Here is an 18,279-nt window from a genome sequence, read left to right as displayed (position 1 = left end):
GAAGCGCGCCCCCAGCTTCTAGCCCGCCTTGTATGCAAATTTGGCGGCGAGGCGGGAGCGCGCAGCTGATACCAGGGGACTGGGCTGCGGCGGTTAGTCCTCTCCCGGCCGCCGTCGCCTCCGACATATTGCCCGCTGGAGCTGCGGCGGCGAAGCGGAGAGCGCCGGGGGGAGGAGATGGGTGAGCGGCGCGGGTCCAGCTTGGCCCGGGAACGGGCGGGCTCGGGGGTTAGGACGGCCAAGCTGCTAATTGCTCCCCCACGCGGACAGGATCCCGGCGAGGGGAGGGGGAGGGGATGTGGGCGTAGAGGGACCCCGCCCCCTCTTGTCGTTTTGCGGGTGGGGCTTCTGTTGTGGGGGCGGGACATCGGAGCGGTGGGAGGGGCTTCCAAATGCGGAGGCTCCTGGGGGCTTTGGTGAGGACCCACTCTTCTGGGCTAGAGTGGGCCGAGGCTTAGCGGCGGGCGTGGCCTTAGTGCTAAGGGCGGAGCTCCTGATCTGTAGGCCCCGGTGCAGGGGCAAACTTTCTGGGCAGTAGGGGCTTTGTACTGGTGAGGTGGGCCGGGAAGGAGACCCTCCAGACGAAGGGAGCCCACTCTGGAGCCGGGCTTATGGGCAGAGAGAGCTTTTATTGGCTTGTGGGCGGGTTTTATGAGCTGACAATTGTGTGTAGGCGGGGCTTCTGGGCTGAGGGGCTTTATGTGGGTGCAGAGCTTCTAAACAGAGGAGAGTGGGTGTGGGCAGAGCATCTGGACTGAGGGTGCCTGTGTGGGGTTTTCTAAGCCAGGTACAGTAGTGCATGAACAGAGCTTTGGGGCTGGGAGCTGTTTGGGGCAGAGCTCCCGGACAAGAACTTTTCCGAGACGTGTGGGAAAAGCTTCCAGGCTGAGAAGCTAGGGCAAGGGGGGTGTGTGTGTGTGGAGGCTGCTCTGCTGCCATGGGGAGGTATGAACAAGGCTATAACTTTGACTGGGACTGGGGTGGTGCCTTGGAGCTTTGTGCAGGACTTTTGTGCAGGGTGGTGCCTGGGAGCTTGGGCTAGACTGCTAAGCCTAGAAAAAGAGGTTGCAGGTCCAAGTTTTGGGTTCACAACCACACCATTCTCCCTTGACACGGTGCTCAGGCCCTGGGTCCTGACTGTGAGAGGCCAGGATGCCCACTGAGCTGGATCTTGGGTCCTGGAGAAAAAACTTCACGGGTGCCCGTAATTGTAAGCCTACAGGGAGTTGTAGTATCTGAAAGGAGCAGTGTACACCAGCGCTAAGAGCGCAGGACCCAGACCCCCAGACTACCTGTGACACAATGTAAACTGAGTTTACCAATCTGTGGAACCTGTCCAGATTCATTACCTCATCAACAGTTATTGAGCACTTACTTCATGCTGGGCACTGTGGTAGGAGGAGGGGATACAACAGTGAAAAGGACATATCAGGATAGTGACCTCACTGGCCTTCCATTCCAGTGGGAAAGATAGATAGTAAATATGTTAACAAATGAATAAGATGAAGAGTGAATTGTGAAAAAAAATAGAAATAAGATAGAGAGTTATGGGGGCAGATACTTACAAAATGGCAGGGAATGGCTCTCCAGAGAGTACAGCAAGTGCAGAAAGTAGCAATAAGCTTGGTTTGCTCAAAGAGAGAGAGGCCAGGCTGGCTGAAGCATGGGGGCGAGGCAGAGAATGGTAGGAGATAAGTTGGAAGAGGTGGGCAGGGGCCAGATCATGGGTCTCTGTAACTGAGTGACAAAATGAGAACTGGTAGCCAGTATCATTGCTGTTATCCTTGATATATGCCCTCTGGCTTGAGGATCTACCTTGTGTCGAGCCCTGCAGGAGGACGAAGAGGTCCCAACAGGACATCCTACTGTCGAAATCCACTCTGTGAGCCAGGATCCTCTGGGGGCTCAGGTGGGGGCCACACTTCCAGCGCATCAGTCACCAGTGTCCGTTCCCGCACCAGGTAAACTACTTTCTGTCTCTTGTGCCTCACTGTGGGCTCTCAGGAGCAATCTGGACAAAGCTCTCCCTGACTGGGCTCTAGGGTGCGATACCCCAGATGCCAGATGGGGGCTTAAAGGGTGGGGAGCAGCAGAAAAGTCCCAGAGGGTGGTCAGTGGGACAGATGCAGTGGGACATAGTGTAATAAACCCAAAGGCCTGGATTCCAGTTACAGTTCTGCTTCTGATTTGCTGGTGGCTTGGACAAGTTGTCTCCCCTCTCTGGGCCTCCTTTTCTTCATCTGTAAAATGGACCTAACAATTCTTTCCTTCCTGGGGAATGTTGGAAAGCCTGAATAAGCTTATGAATAGGAAGAGGCTCTGTCAGCTCCTTTGTCTGACAGGCAGGATTAGGAGGACTCCATCCTTGCCCTGAGCTGCTTTTCTGGTCCTGCTCCGCAATCCTGTGCCCCAGAAGCGCTTCTTGGTAGGGTTCTCAGGTCAGCTCCTGATGTTGTTCCCTCCCACCCCCAGGAGCAGTTCTGGGACGGGCCTCTCCAGCCCCCCACTGGCCACCCAGACGGTCGTGCCCCTGCAGCACTGCAAGATCCCCGAGCTGCCCGTCCAGGCCAGCATTCTGTTTGAGTTACAGCTCTTCTTCTGCCAGCTCATAGCCCTCTTCGTCCACTACATCAACATCTACAAGACAGTGTGGTGGTATCCGCCCTCCCATCCGCCCTCCCACACCTCCCTGGTAGGTGCCCAGCTAGGACCCGCTGTGTGTGTGTGTGTGTGTGTGTGTGTGTGTGTGTGTGTGTGTGAGTGACATGTTTGGTTTTAGTTTAGCATAGCTTACCCAGAACCCTGTGTGTTTGGCCTCATGCTGGGCATGGGAGGTATAAAAAGAACAGGAAACTGATGATTCCTGAACGCTCACCCCTAGTGTGCTCAGCACCGCACTACACAGTGTAATGGTAGCAGAGATGAATCTGACTCAGATTTTGTCTAAAGGAGCACAGACTCTTAAGTCCTGTGGGGGAGGTGAGCCACAGGCATACATGGCTATTTCAAGGAGAGGAAAGAGCTCTGTGCAGAAGGAGAGGTGCAGGGGCAGGGGCATGGGTGATCAGAGCAAGAGGGCTCACACACCACTCTCTTGTCTCCAGGGACTGTCCCACTTTCCTCCTCTGGGTCCTGTTCTACTCCTCTAGGTATTTTCCTGGTCTGACTCAGCTGGAGGCCTATGAAGGTCAGAGAGTGGGGACAGTCCTGATGGAAAGGACTGGGCAGGGGGAGGTGGGTATGCGAAAAGCCCGTACATGGGCAGGGGGCCCACGTGACCCCCAGCCTCTGCCCCCTGACAGAATTTCCACCTGATCGACTTCAACTTGCTGATGGTGACCACCATTGTTCTGGGCCGCCGCTTCATTGGGTCCATCGTGAAGGAGGTGATTGGGTCCCAGAGGCTGGCCGGGGAACTCTGGGACTCCCCTTTACCCTTGGGGGTACCAAGGAGGTGTGCCCAGCCCTTCAACCCTGAGGCATTTCCTTGGGGCTCCCTTTGAACTTGGTTGAGGAGTATTACATCCCATCGGCTCTTGGAGTTTCCTGGGCGTCGAGGGAAAGGATTCGCCTTGCCAGGTTCTGCCCAGCCTGCTGCCCCACGTTTCCCCGGGCGGGATCACGGGCCATGCTGGGTGGGATTCGGGCACAGCCCCCATGACCTCCATCCAAGGCCCCATCCCGTCCTATCTCGCCCTGACCCAGGCTTCTCAGAGGGGGAAGGTCTCCCTCTTTCGCTCCATCATGCTGTTCCTCACCCGCTTCACCGTTCTCACGGCAACAGGCTGGAGTCTGTGCCGCTCCCTCATCCACCTCTTCAGGACCTACTCCTTCCTGAACCTCCTGTTCCTCTGCTATCCGTGAGTACCCCTCACTCCACCCCCTCACTGCCCAGCACCTGTTCCTGACCTCTGCCCTGAGTGTGGCTGGGCACCGGGCCCCCATACCCAGTAGACTCACAGGCAGGCAGCAACAGTACCCTCTCACATTGTCTGACAATATCGTCCTGAGATCAGGACGATTAGCTTTCTTTTGCAGGAGCAGAAACTGAGACGGCAGGCATAATTTCCCCAAGGTGCCATCAAGGGGGAGGTCAGAAGGGGACTCAGATCTGAGTGTATATCCCACAGCTCCTGAGGGGGGATGCACGGGCTTCGTCTTCTTCTCTCTTCCTTTCCTCTCTCTCTGGTTCTTTCTCTTTCTCTGTCTCTTTGTATATCTTAGTGTTTATGTAGTCTCTTGGTGCCTCCCCCAGGTCTGTATGCTTGCAAGCACCTGGGTGCGTGCATGTTTCTGTGTGGTGTCTGTGCATGAAGCGTATGTGTGTGTGTGTGTGTGTGTGTATCTTCACATGCATATCTGTATGTCTGTCTGTGTGTCTGCTTTGCTCACTCACTTCCTCCGTCTTGCCAGAACCCAGATTGTTGAGGATGGAAAGATAGTGTCTGGGAGGAGCACAGGCCTGCCCCTTTCTGGACTAGAATTGGGGAGAGCTTTGGCAAGATGTCCACTCTGGCTGTTTCTGGGGCAGGCTGCTGGCTGCCTGGGCATTAACAGTCATTTCCCAGCCCCTGGGCTTTCTGAGTCATGAACTTCCTCAGTCTGGGTCACCTCTGTTCCCTGGGAAGCTTCAGAGCTGGGCACTCGTCTCTCCCCTGTGTGATCAAAAGGTCACTGTCATGGTAGGAGCCCAATCACACTTGCTTTAGTTATAACTAGTTTTTAATTATAAGAGTGATACATGTGTCATGTAACGATATTAAACTTTACAGAAGCTTTTAACATAGAAAATGGAAGTCCCACATAATCTCAGTTCTCCAGAAAACCATTATCTTGCAGCATGTCCTTCTAAATTTTTTCTGTGCAAGTACCCACACATATACATTTTTTTAAAAACAGAAATAGGGGGGCTTCCCTGGTGGCGCAGTGGTTGAGAATCTGCCTGCTAATGCAGGGGACACGGGTTCGAGCCCAGGTCTGGGAAGATCCCACATGCCGCGGAGCAACTGGGCCCATGAGCCACAACTACTGAGCCTGCGTGTCTGGAGCCTGTGCTCCGTAACAAGAGAGGCCGCGATAGTGAGAGGCCCGCGCAACACGACGAAGAGTGGCCCCCGCTTGCCACAACTAGAGAAAGCCCTCGCACAGAAACGAAGACCCAACACAGCCAAAAATAAATAAATAAATTAATTAAATAAATTAAAAAAACCCCAACAGAAATAGAGTTAATCTCTGTGCATGACAATGTATAATTTATTATATGTTCACATAGTCATATAACTTGGATATTTTCCCATGGCAGTATATATGGGTCTGCCTCAGTTGTTTAAATGGCCTCATAGTATTCCATTGAATAGACTTTTCACAATTTGTTTTGTTTGTCTTCTGTTGGTGGACTTTTGAGTTGTTTCTAGCTTTTCCCTATTGGAAACAATGAGGCAGGGAACATTCTTTTGCATACATCTTTGCACACTTGTCCAATATTTCTGTACAACAGATTCCCAGAAGTAGAATTATTGCACCAAAAGGTATGTTTTACATTTTTGATAGATATTAACAAATGGCCCTCCAAGATTGTACTGATTAGAAATGTCAGCAGTTGCCTTAATTTGACACTTTCTGGTTACTACTCAGACATCACCCAGTGTTCATATTTTGCTTTATTTTATATTATTTAATCTTTAAACTTTTATTAATATAAGACAAGTATATCATAAAAAAATCAAATTCAATAGTGCTAAAAAACTTGATGATGGGAATTCTCTGGTGGTCCAATGGTTAGGACTCCGTGCTTTCACTGCTGAGGGTGCAGGTTCGATCCCTAGTCAGGGATCTAAGATCCCACAAGGTGTGGTGTGGCCAAAAGAAAAAAAAAAAAAGCTTATGATGAGAAACAGCCTTTAACCCCACCCTCCAGATTTTTAGTCCCACTTCTCAAAAGCAACCTCTTTTACTGTTTCTGGTTTTAAGTGTTCTCTGAGTTGCCTCCATAATTCTAGTATCCTTATGCTTTTGTTTATTTCTTTACACATTTATTTATTGATTTTATAATTGAGTAATAGGTTCACATCATTAAAACTGAAAAACAGATAAAAGAATGTAGAATGAAAAATTCTTCCCTTGACTCCTGTCTCCCAGCTACCCAGTTTCCCTTCCACTCTTAGAAGGAAGGGAACCTAACCACCACAAGAGGTAACCACCATGTTTCTGGTTTCTTGTATATCCTGGAAATGAATGTTCTGTGCATATACAAGCATACCACACACACACGCACACGCACACACGCACACATGCACACATGCACATGTACATTGATTCCCTGCATTGATAGATGAAGATTTACTTCACCTTCCATCTGTACTGTTCCTAGTATTTGATAATTGTTATTATTTTTAGTTTTCTGTTGGGCCTCTTTTTCAATAATATGAGTATGCCTATGTTTTTTATTCCATCAACAATAGTCAGTGTCTTAATCCCTTTTATGTAAGAACATAATATTAGGAGCCCTATCCATCGGCTTTTCCTCCCCTCTTCCTCCTATCACTTCCTGGCAGCTGTACTCTTATATTGTCATGCTTGACATTCACATTCTCCTATATAGCCACATTTAAGTCTTCCATTCTTTGTCTAAGGCTAATTCTAAAAATTAAAAACCAATAAGTGGCCTTGATATTATTATGAGTGTGAAAATATTATTCACTGCAGGACTGAGTAGTGTGCATAGATGATATTCCTTCTCTATATTTACCGAATTATAATCTTGGGCCTCTTAAAAAAAGAATGTTCCTAGTATCGAGGTCAAATGGTTTCTCTTTTCTTATATTCCGTCAATTGCTTAAAACCATGCCACATTTTAGTTTGCTTCATATTTAGATTGTAACTTTCTTATATAGCTTTTTATTTTTCTTGGAGTTTCTAAATGCCTTTCTTTTTTCTTGTTGACAAAAGAATGATGGGCCTTCAACATATCCTCAAGTTTATCCAGCCTGTCAATCATACTACCTGTTGCCTGGAGTCCAGTTTTCCCCCAAAGACATCCCTCCTGGAGCCCTCCATCCTCCTGCTCCAGTCTGGACTGGTTGCTCTTTAAGCCTGCTATACAGCTCTCAGCCTGGGACTTCCTTTCGCTGCCCTCCTGGGTTGGATCCACTGTTTCTTGGATCCCATGTCTTCCTCTTTCTTGGTTTTTTTCCTTATTTTGCTGGAGTGCATTATGAGGTAATTTTCTTAACAAGGGGTATGTGGGAGGTATATACAGTCTTAGTCCTTGCATGTCTGAAAATGTCTTTATTCTGCCCTCATACTTGATTGATGGTTTGGCCAAATGTCGATTTCTAAGTTCAAGTTCATATTCTCTCAGAATTTTGAAGATGTTGCTCCATTGTCTCTAGCATCCAATGTTTCTAATGAGAAGTCTGATGCTAGTTTGATTCCAGTTACTTTGTAGATGACTTGTTTTTTCCTTTCTGAAAGCTTTTGGGAGTATTCTGTTTATCTTTTGATTATTTGAAATTTCACAAGAATGTGTCTGATATGGAACTTTTGTCATTCATCTTATCAGTACTCTAGGACTTTTTTAACCTGGAGATTTGTGTATTTCTTCAGGTCAGGGAAATTTTCTTCTATTATTTCTTTGATAATATCTTCCCTTCCATTTTTTCTGTTCTCTCTGGGACTTCTCTGCATCAGATGGTAGACCTCATAGATTGGTCATCTGTTTCTCTTATATTTTTCCTCATACTTTTCATCTTTCTCCCTTTCTTCGTCTCCATCCCTCCCTCCCTCCCTCCCTCCCTCCCCTCTTTCTTTCTCTCTCTGACTCTGTCTCTCTCTTTCTCTCTCTTTTTTTTTTCTTTGTCTTTAGGGGGATTTTCTCAACTTCATCTTCCAGCTTTTTTATTGAGATTTTTTTCAGCAATCATATTTTTCATCTCTAAGTCCTCTTTCTTGATTTCTGATTGTTCTTTTCTCATAGCATTCTGTTCTTGTTTTAAAAATCTCTTATGTTCCCTCAATGTTGTCTTTCCACCGGGTCAGTTTTTCTGTTTCATGCTGCTAGTTTTCTAAGTGTAGTTAGTTTCTTTGGTTGTCTGTTTACATTTAAGAGTGGAGGACTGAGTGGCTTGGAATGCATTTTCTCTCCCTCTTCCATTGTATACGTGAATGGGAGTTTTGACTGGGAATTCTAAGTATGTGGGCAGGGCACACTGACTGGTAGACTTTGCTTTAGGAAGAGTGAGTGAGGTGCTAATTGTCAGGCTGTGGGCACCCATAGACCAGAAAGGGGAGGTGGGTATTACTCTAGGGTGCCCCCATTAGAGACCTCAGTTCTCCTCAGTTTATTCAGTTTCTTTAGAGAAGACTCTTTCAGGGTAGATTGTCTCAGGTTTGTAGGAGAATAAAGGGAGTGACTCATAAATGAATACAGATCTGTGTTTAATCCCATTTGTTCAGCCCTGCTTCTCACTTCTACCCTCTATCAAATGTGCCCACTTCAAGCCAGTCTCTCTTGGGTCACTCTGGGCAGATAAGCTCCTACCCCCATTGTAACCCTCTCATGGCACATTCTAGACCTACGCTATCCAGTTTAGTAACTTCTAGCTGCCTATTGTTATTGAACATTTGAAATAGGCTAGTTTTAACTGAAATGTGCTGTTAGTGTAAAACGTACACTGGATTCTGAAGACTTAGTACAAAAAAAGAAAGTAAAATATCTCATTCATAAATAATGATTATATGTTGAAACGATAATATTGTGCCTATATTGGGTTAAGTAAAATAGAGTATTAAAATTAATTTCTTCTTTTTTTTAATGCGGCTACCAGAAAATTTTAAATTACCTGTGTGGCTCTCATATTTCTATTGGACAGCGCTGCTCTAGATGATGACCTCCTCATCTGTCAACATGTTTCCATCTGCTATCTAAATTTGTCAGAATCACTTATGTACTGATAACCCCCACTCCCATTCTCTTTGCTGATATGGATTTATTTTCTACTTTTATTTATTTACTTTCTACATTGATACTGTCACATCTAGGATGGAGAGGATGAAAGAGGATCTGCCATCTTGCATGTGAAGTTGTTTCTAACTGGTGACCTGTCAGAGCAGCTACTTGCTGTTACCAAATAATTTAATTGTATCGGCAGTCCTTCTTAGTGGCAAAGCCAAGAAGATTCTTGAGTACTTGTCCTTAAGGTTGAGTCTGAAACCCTTGTATGTTCATGTAGGTGCCCCACGCCCTCATTCCCACCGAGTGCCCTGAAGAGTGTTTTGGGAATCCCATTTCAGTGTTCTTTTCTGTCCCACAGAATCATTGACCTCTTTCCTTTCTAAACAAAATTGTATTGATCTTCTACTTTGGGCCAGACACCATGCTGGGCATTGTTGCAAAGATTAAAAGAGAGTATTTATAAAAACACTAGCATAATGCCTGACTGAGCATAGAGAATCAGTACAAGCTAGGTAACTTAAGGCAAGTTAAGGAAACTGAGGCTCTTAGAGATTATATAACTTGCCCTAAATCACAGCATTAGTAAGTGGCAGAGCTGGGATTTTAATCCTAGCCTATTTGACCCCAAAGTTTATGCTCTTGACCAGAATTCTCTAAGTTATCTTACTTGAACCTTACCCTAGGAGAAGTGGAAGCATTCCCATTTTATAGGCCAGAAAGCAAAAACCCAAAGAGGCTAATTATATGAGTGCCCAAGAACACTCATATATCCCTTCCTGGAAGTTCAGAATAAAGAAAGAGAACATTACTATAGATAAGAAAATGTAGCATTCTCACTGGCTCTGGCTCCTGGCAGCAGCCCAGGGACTCTTCTGGAGCTATGTCTGAGGGCCTGGGGAAATTGAGAGGCCCTAAGCTAAAACAAGGAATGCCTGTCAAGAGCACCTATCATGACGTTCCATGTACTGTGCTTGGCACTTACCCACTTTAGAAGGTTTTTTTTTTTTTTTTTTAAATTTATTTATTTATTTATTTATTTTTGGCTGTGTTGGGTTTTCGTTTCTGTGCGAGGGCTTTCTCTAGTTGCAGCAAGCGGGGGCCACTCTTCATCGCGGTGCGCGGGCCTCTCACTATCGCAGCCTCTCTTGTTGCAGAGCACAGGCTCCAGACGCGCAGGCTCAGTAATTGTGGCTCACGGGCCCAGCTGCTCTTCGGCATGTGGGATCCTCCCAGACCAGGGCTCGAACCCGTGTCCCCTGCATTGGCAGGCAGATTCTCAACCACTGCGCCACCAGGGAAGCCCACTTACCCACTTTAATGATCTACTCTTCTGGGCTATGGGTCTGTCTAGTTTTCTCCTTAAATGATATCAGCCACACACTCCATCTCTTAACTAATTAGCTCCAGCCCTGACCTAGGGGTACTCCTCAGGGGAAGTGGTTTGTACTGTTCAAGGGCCCATTTCAGTGCCTGGCACATAATAGACACACAATAAATATTGTTCCTGAACTGTCCTCCTCTGCAAGCTAAAGAGCTGCCCCCATGTGCACCCATGACAATGTCTACCTCTCCTTTGTGGTACCATGTATATTTTCAATTAATGAATTACTTGTAGTATTTGTGGAGTATCTGTCATGATCACCGGTACCAGACAGTTCTGGATTTTAATCCCAGCTCTGTTACTTCCTTAATAGTTGTGTGACCTTTCGGAATCCACTCCACCTATCTGAGTCAAAGCTTCCTCAGCTGAAAAGGGCACAAACTAACAGTACCTAACACAGAGTTAGGAGAAACAAAAGAAGAGAATGCATGTAAAGCACTTAGTACAGTATCTGGAGCACAGGTTGTGCCCAGTGAATGTGGACTGTTATGATTACTGCTGGGCAGCAATAGTCTGTGAGGGCCGGGACTCGTGTCTTGCTTCCTACTGTATACCTGCCGCTCAGCACAGTGCTGGCACGCACTTAGTGCTAATACATGGTTTGAATGACTGATCATTGGCTGGGAGGCTGGATGGCTAGAGGGACCGGTAGAGTCTCCCCTCTGAACAGCCAGGAGAGCTAAAGCCCAGGAGGAAAGAAGATTCCCTTGGTGGTTAAGAGTTGGGATCCTGGCCCTTGGGCAGGCCTGCCCTCACCACTGTCTTCCCCAGCAGGTTTGGGATGTACATTCCGTTCCTGCAGCTGAACTGTGACCTCCGCAAGACAAACCTCTTCAGCCACATGGCCTCCATGGGTCCCCGGGAGGCGGTCAGTGGCCTGGCACGGAGCCGGGACTACCTGCTGACACTGCGGGAGACGTGGAAGCAGCACACGCGGCAGCTGTACGGCCCGGACGCCATGCCCACCCACGCCTGCTGCCTGTCGCCCAGCCTCATCCGCAGTGAGGTGGAGTTCCTCAAGATGGACTTCAACTGGCGCATGAAGGAGGTGCTGGTCAGCTCCATGCTGAGCGCCTATTACGTGGCCTTTGTGCCTGTTTGGTTCGTGAAGGTGCGTAGCTTGACCCAGGGAGGGAAGGGGCCTCACCCTGCTGCCTGCCCCCCAGGAGCCCTCTTGCTCGCATAAATAACTCTGCTGCTCTTGATGAGATTCCCATATGTGCTCTTGAGGGCCAGAGTGACTACTGCCTTCATTTTAGAGTGGAAAAAACAAGGCTCACTGAATGGATGTGGCCCGCACGAGGTCACCCAGCCAGCAAGGGGGACGTGGCATTGTTGTTTGTAATACTTGGTAACGGAAGGCGGTGACTTGGTGTTTCAGTGTGGTGGTTTTGGCACAGGCACGTCACAATGTCCTGCTTTGTCATTAAGTTCGAAAGGCAGGACTCATCCAGATCTGAGTGACTCCAAAGGCCTGTGCTCTCTCTCTGGCTTGTATGGCCATGTGGGAAGGTACCTCCCCAGCTGGCTTGACACATTTCTCTGAGGATGGGCTGCACTGAATGATTGGGGGTTGAGAGGACTTTATGTCCGTTGGGCACCTACAACCTGCTAGAGCTTTGATGAGTATTATAATCCTCCTCACGCCTCTCAGAGGTGGTTACTCTTATCCTCATTTAACAGATGAGGAAGCTAGCCCAGAGAAGTGAAATGACTTGCCCGAGGTCACATAGTGACTAAGCAGCAGAGCCAAGATTTGAACTCATTTCCGTTGAACCCCAGAGCCTGTTCTCTGGCTCAGAGTGGGAACAATTTTTCTTTGTAGAAAACTGAGTAGTGGGCATAGGGTTTAAGCCCATGATTAAGCCACCTTTGTTAGGTGTTCAGTCCTTCGTCTCAGGCCACCCCGAGGTCTCTCTAGGGCTGTCTTGATCTCCGAGACAGGTGGGATCAGGGATGGGGGAGGGAGTGAGGCCATTATGGGTGTCCAAGGTCTCACCCACCTCCCGCTGCCCCCAGAACACACATTACTATGACAAGCGCTGGTCCTGCGAGCTCTTCCTGCTGGTGTCCATCAGCACCTCGGTGATCCTCATGCAGCACCTGCTGCCTGCCAGCTACTGCGACCTGCTGCATAAGGCCGCTGCCCACCTGGGCTGCTGGCAGAAGGTGGACCCAGCACTGTGCTCCAACGTACTGCAGCACCCGTGAGTCTGCCCTTCTCTGCTCGACCCCAGCCCCCCCGGTCAGTGTCTGGAGTCACTCACCTCCCTGCTCATCAACTCATTCATTCAGTCAGCAAATAGTTATTGAGCATGTCTTGTATGCTAGGCCTTGTGGCCAGAGTGGGATATGGCAGGGCCCAGGAAGGACATGTCTCCTGTCCTTGGGTAACTTGCAGTGTCTTGAAGATGGGAGGAAGGCAAGTGGTAAATTCATAGACTCATTGACTTTCTCATTCACTGACTTAGTTACTTGCTCATTGGCTGATTTGCTCATGCATTCACTCATTGCTTCCCTCCTTCCACTCACTCATCCATCCAGTCATTGGCTCATCTACTCTTTCAGAAAGCATTTACTTCTACCTAAGCTGTCCCAGGCCTGGTGCTGCGTATTGGACAAAGGAGCTTGGACTTTGACCTATAGGCAGAGGGGAGCTATGGAGGGTTTTGAACAGTGGAGGGATCCATTCCAAGGTGTGCCTTAGAAACATCAGTCTGGTAACAGGGTATGGTACTGTGTTAGTTGATAACATACCCTGGCCAGGGAAGAAAAGCCACAGGGAGGAAATGGCTGAGACGAGACCCCTTGAGGAGTTCACAGTCCGGTGCGGGTGATAGCCATGTACACAAAGAGTTAGGATGAGTGGGGTGAAAGAGGCCCAGCTGCAGGATGGCATTGCACTCAGAGCAGAGGCAGAAGTCACCCTGCTCAGGACCCCTGAGGGGCTGGGCTGTCCTCCCCTCAGCCTGACCCATCCTTCCTGGTGCCTAGCATTTCTACAGCCCTTCGTCACCGTCTTTTTACCCCAGTTATGCTAATTTCCTGCCTGTATTCCCCCATTAGACTGGAAGCGCCTCAAGGCTGGGACCATCTCTGAATCACATCTGAGTCTTGGGCCCAGCACAAGGCCCAGCTGAGAAGAGGCCCCTAGGACAGGTTTGTAGAGGTAGGCCCACAGAGATGCAAAGGGAGGCCGCAGAGGCCAAGCCTCCTGATGTTGGCCCTCCATGCCAGTCAGGGTCCCTCTCAGGCTCTGTCCAGGTGGTCCCGAGAGGGGATGGATATTGCCAAATGGGCTGAAGTGGGGCTTGGCTTAGCCTAAGGCTCTGAGGGGAGGGGGGAGTAGAAAGAGAGTACATGGCTGAATATGAGGATAAACCTGCCCATGGCTCACCATGGTCCGCAGGTAAGATCCAGGCTCCTTCACGTGGCTTCCCATGATGAACTGGCTCCTACCAGCCTTTCTGCTCCATCTCTTCCCATGCCCCAACTCATACTCTGCTCTAGCCAGACCCAGCCTCTTCGGATCCTCCAATTCTGTATGTTCTTTTTTTTTTTTTTTGGCTGCATTGGGTCTTCGTTGCTGCGCACGGGCTTTCTCTGGTTGTGGCGAGCGGGGGCTGCTTTTTGTTGCGGTGCGCGGGCTTCCCATTACAGTGGTTTCTCTTGTTGCGGAGCACGGGCTCTAAGTGCACGGGCTTCAGTAGTTGTGGCTCGCGGGCTCTAGAGCGCAGGCTCAGTAGTTGTGGCACATGGGCTCAGTAGTTGTGGCACATGGGCTTAGCTGCTCCGCGGCATGTGGGATCTTCCCGGTCCAGGGATCGAACCCGAGTCCCCTGCACTGACAGGCGGATTCTTAACCACTGCGCCACCAGGACGTCCCTGTATGTACTTTTGTATCCAGGTTTTTGCCTATGATGCATGTTTTGCATGGAATGACCTTTCCAACTTTCTTTTCCTGTTTAATTCCTATTCATCCTTTAGCACTTTGCGTCCTCCAGGAACACTTTCCTGACCACCCAGGATAGGTTCAGTGTCCCTGCCCTGCCTGTGCTCCCCCTCTGCTGTGTTTGCTTAGTTACTTGCCTGTCATTCCAAGACTAAAGCTCCTGGAGGTCAGGGTCCTTGTCTGTCGAGCACTCGGCCATCTCCTCACTCCTGGCAAAATGCCTGGCTTGTGATGGGTCCAACAGCAAATTTTTTGTGTTTTTTGTATGTAAGCTTTTTTTAAGGTAAAATTTCCATACAGTGAAATTAACAGATCTTGAAATTTCCATACAGTGAAATTAACAGATCTTCCCCCATCAAGATACAGAACATTTCCAGCCCCTCAGAAAATTTCCTTATGGCCCTTCCCAGTGACCCCCTCCCCCTGGCAACCATCTTTTCATTTCATTTCACCATAGGTTAGTTTTGCCTGTTCTACAGCTTCATGTAAATTAAATCATACAGTAGACATTCTTGTTGGGTCCAGCTTCTTTCATTCAGCATATTGTTTGTGAGGTTCATCCATGTTGTTGCATATGACATGGTAACTGTTTTTTAAATGAAGGAATCAACAGGACAGGAACATGAGATTGAGCTTCTTGCGGACAGTGATTCTCAGTCCTCTGGCCCAGGACCCTTAGAGTTCCTGGGAGATCTCAAAGAACAATGGGAGAAAATTCACTGGTCCCACAACCTTATTCACATGCTCTCTGGGGCGTCTCTGTGCCAGGCCTTGTGGCATGCTCCGAGGACACAGAAATGAACTGGACACCATCCCTTCCCCTTCAGCGCTCCCAGACTAGTGAGGGATACAGGGAAATAAATAAGTGACAACACATTGGGGAAAGTGGACCAGTAGCAGGAGATTCAGGGAGCATTTAAAAGATGCTGAACTCTGTGGGATAAGGCATCTGGAAGAGCAGTCCAGCTGGAGCAAGCATCTTATGCAGAGACAGGAGCAGTCAGGTGTGCTGGAGGAACTAGAGGCAGTTCTGGGTGGCTTGAGCAGGCGCTGTGTGGTGGGGGTCATGGAAGGCCACACTGGGACTTGGAGGCCGTAACACATCATTGGGGACTTGACTCCAGGGGCACCGGAAAGCCTTCAAAGGGTTTTGAGGAGAGACTAGTCAGGCTCGGCTTGGTGTTTTACAAAGACCACTCGGGCAGCTGTGTGGTGGACTGCTGGGAGGCTAGAGGTGAGACTGATGGGAGGCCAGATGAAGAAAATGACCCCTGGGAGGGAAAAGGGTTTTCTCGAAATCCCTCAGAGACATGAATGTCAGCCCTAAACCTTCCGACTCCCAGTGTAGTGAATTTCTTACAGTTCTTACCCATTTTACACAAAAGGCAACTGAGACCCAGAAAAGGAAAGTCACTGTGTCTAAGTGATAGAAATGGGAGTAGAGCCCTGGTGGTCACCCCATGCCCAGTCTTCTCGCATCCCCTTGTGTGGGTGAGCTGGGCATAAGGAAGTTCTGTCGGGCTGTGCCTCCAGGTGGACTGAAGAATGCATGTGGCCACAGGGCGTGCTGGTGAAGCACAGCAAGAACGTCTACAAAGCAGTGGGCCACTACAATGTGGCCATCCCCTCCGACGTCTCCCACTTCCGGTTCCACGTGAGTCTCCTCCCCTGGGAAGGAGGGGTGGGGCCTGATCTAGAGGGCAGGAGGATCAGCTGGGCAGGAAGGTGATGTCATAGCAAGAGGCGGCTATTTTCAATATTTCCCAAACCCAAAAGAAGACAATGCACATGTGCAGCCCAAGGACAGCCATACAAATGATCCCTTCATAACTGTAGCTCACTTGGTACCAGATCTTTGAAAACATTGGGTGGAGGTAGAAAAGATGATACAACAGAAGGAGGGGTTCTTGGTGGTGAAAATAATTACACTCGTCATTCCTTATTGTGTGCCAGGCACTGTGGTAAACACTTCCCATGCACCCTCCCATTCAGTCTTCACCAGAACCTTGTGTATGAAAGAAACACCAGGGCTGTCCTGGTTTTCAGGTACTGAAATCAGCTTAGAGAGTTTAACTTGTTCCAGGGGTGCCTTACTGGGAAACTTGGGAACTAATGGTAATGGCTCATGGACTCAGTACTATGGAAAGGGCTGCTCAAAATCATCTGGGCTGGTGGTCTCCATTTTATTTACTTATTTTACTGTCAAAATCCTTTTTTCCAACTCAGTCAAACTAAAGTTCAGTATATAGGACCTCATGGCGCTGCTCTGTTTGAAGGGTTTGGAACTACCCTCACTTCCTGCTTACCACCTCGGTAGCCCCTAAAAGACCTCCTGGAACCTGGGGCTCTGAAGAACACAGTTAGAGAAATCATTGATCTGGGCTAACCTCTTCTTTTCCCAGTAGAGAAACCTGAGGTTCAGACAGGGAAGGGACTTGCCCAAGGTTCTGCAGCCTGTCGGGTGCAGAGCTGAGCCTGGCGTGCTGGTCTCTCGGACTCGTGTTTCCTGGCACTTGTCCTGCCATCCTATAATCAGCTCTTGAGGTTTAGGTACCTTGGCCCCTGCAGAATCAAGATCCCTGGACATCGATCATTCTTTTAAACTGACCAGAAAAATTTTCTTAGTCTCTACACTCTACCTTGCCCTGTAGACACCAGGTAAGAGTGATGTGTCTCCGTGTCCCCTGGAAGCTTCCGGCCTAGCAGGGGATGCTACACATGAAATAGTAAATGACTCAGGCTATAGAGTCTATAATAACTTTCCATGCCTCTGTCATAAGATTCTACTTTGTTCAGGCCTGACAGTACCCAGGAGGTCACATATAATAAGGTGTTGGTTTTCGATCAGCAAAAGTTTGAGAGAACAAGCAGGACCTCTCAAGAAAAGCTTCTGGGAGGAGGTGGAAGTTGATCCGGATCTTTTTTTTTTTTTTTTTTTTTGATCCGGATCTTAAACGGCTTCTGTGGGAAGCAGTAGTCTTGACAGAAGGAACACCACAAACAAAGGCAGAGAGATGGCAAGGTCCACGCCCAACCCTACGAAGTCTTCCTCCCCACCCAAGTCTGCATGGGGCCCAAGAGCTTGACCCCTTCACTGGCCTACCCAGAACCCCCTTCCAAGAGGCAGGTTTCTGGAGCCCACTTTCCAGTCCATGCCTACTCTTTCCTGGGCAGTTCTTTTTCAGCAAACCCCTGCGGATCCTCAACATCCTTTTGCTGCTGGAGGGCGCTGTCATCGTCTACCAGCTCTACTCCTTAATGTCCTCTGATAAGTGGCACCAGACCATCTCACTGGCACTCATCCTCTTCAGCAACTACTACGCCTTCTTCAAGCTGCTGCGAGACCGCCTGGTATTGGGCAAGGCCTACTCGTACTCGGTCAACCCCCAGAGGGACCTAGACCACCGGTTCTCCTGAGCCCCAGGGCGACCCAGGGACAGCATCCAGGCTTCAGCCAGGGGCTCCCTGGGAAGCGGCTGTGGGAGAGGGATGGGTGAGGGGCAAAAAAAAAAACAAAAACAGACAAAAAAAAATCCACCAGAGCTTTGTATTTTTGTTACATACTGTTTCTTTCTTTGATAATTGATGTGATTATGAGGAGAAAAAAGAAGTCCTATTTTTATACTCCCAATAAGCCTGTGTCCTGTATTTCTTTCTCCTTTTCTTGCCTGTCAGGCAGAGAGCAGAGGTGTGGGATTCTTGGCCAGGACACCCCATGCATGGCTTCTGGGGCCCCTGTGAGCTCTGCCTTCTCCGGTGGAGAAAAGATGAGACCCCCGAGGTCACCATAGCATGGTAGCTGCTGCTGGCTGAATGCTCGCTGTGTGCCAGAGGCTGCTCTACATGTATTACAGGCCTTGTCTTAATCCAGTTTTTATGACAACCCTAGGAGGTAGGTGCTGTCACTCCTATAGATGAAAACAGGAGCTCAGGGAGCTATCTATCATGACTTGCCCAAGGTAACACAGCTAGGAAGTGGTAGCGCTGGGTCCC

At 48.8% G+C, this 18,279-nt stretch overlaps 1 protein-coding gene across 6 annotated transcripts; it reads left to right on the top strand.

Annotated features, from left to right (window-relative positions):
- Nucleotides 1-78: 78 nt before the first annotated feature.
- Nucleotides 79-17,906, top strand: TMEM39B (transmembrane protein 39B). 6 transcript variants are annotated; one of them, XM_061186870.1, is made up of 9 exons: nt 79-181; nt 1,835-1,961; nt 2,473-2,692; nt 3,303-3,386; nt 3,706-3,860; nt 11,109-11,445; nt 12,354-12,541; nt 15,820-15,940; nt 17,461-17,905. In XM_061186870.1, exons 1-9 carry the CDS (start codon nt 178-180, stop codon nt 17,701-17,703), a joined length of 1,479 nt encoding a protein of 492 aa, XP_061042853.1. In that variant the 5' UTR covers nt 79-177; the 3' UTR covers nt 17,704-17,905. The 6 variants fall into 6 exon arrangements, with proteins under 6 accessions (XP_061042853.1, XP_061042854.1, XP_061042852.1 ...); XM_061186871.1 differs by lacking the exon at nt 79-181 and having other exon boundaries at nt 1,697-1,961; nt 17,472-17,634; XM_061186869.1 differs by lacking the exon at nt 79-181 and having other exon boundaries at nt 1,700-1,961.
- Nucleotides 17,907-18,279: the final 373 nt, after the last annotated feature.

The sequence above is a fragment of the Eubalaena glacialis genome, chromosome 3 (assembly GCF_028564815.1).
Source record: "Eubalaena glacialis isolate mEubGla1 chromosome 3, mEubGla1.1.hap2.+ XY, whole genome shotgun sequence".
Lineage (NCBI taxonomy): Eukaryota > Metazoa > Chordata > Mammalia > Artiodactyla > Balaenidae > Eubalaena > Eubalaena glacialis.
This window is presented reverse-complemented; position numbering and strand designations above follow the sequence as displayed.

Bases quoted from the DNA above. Each gene is read 5' to 3' on its own strand.
- TMEM39B (XM_061186869.1), top strand. From the start codon at position 1,792: ATGCCCTCTGGCTTGAGGATCTACCTTGTGTCGAGCCCTGCAGGAGGA. The intron at 1,962-2,472 runs GTAAACTACTTT...TCCCACCCCCAG, and splicing joins AGTGTCCGTTCCCGCACCAG to GAGCAGTTCTGGGACGGGCC. The intron at 2,693-3,302 runs GTAGGTGCCCAG...GCCCCCTGACAG, and splicing joins CGCCCTCCCACACCTCCCTG to AATTTCCACCTGATCGACTT.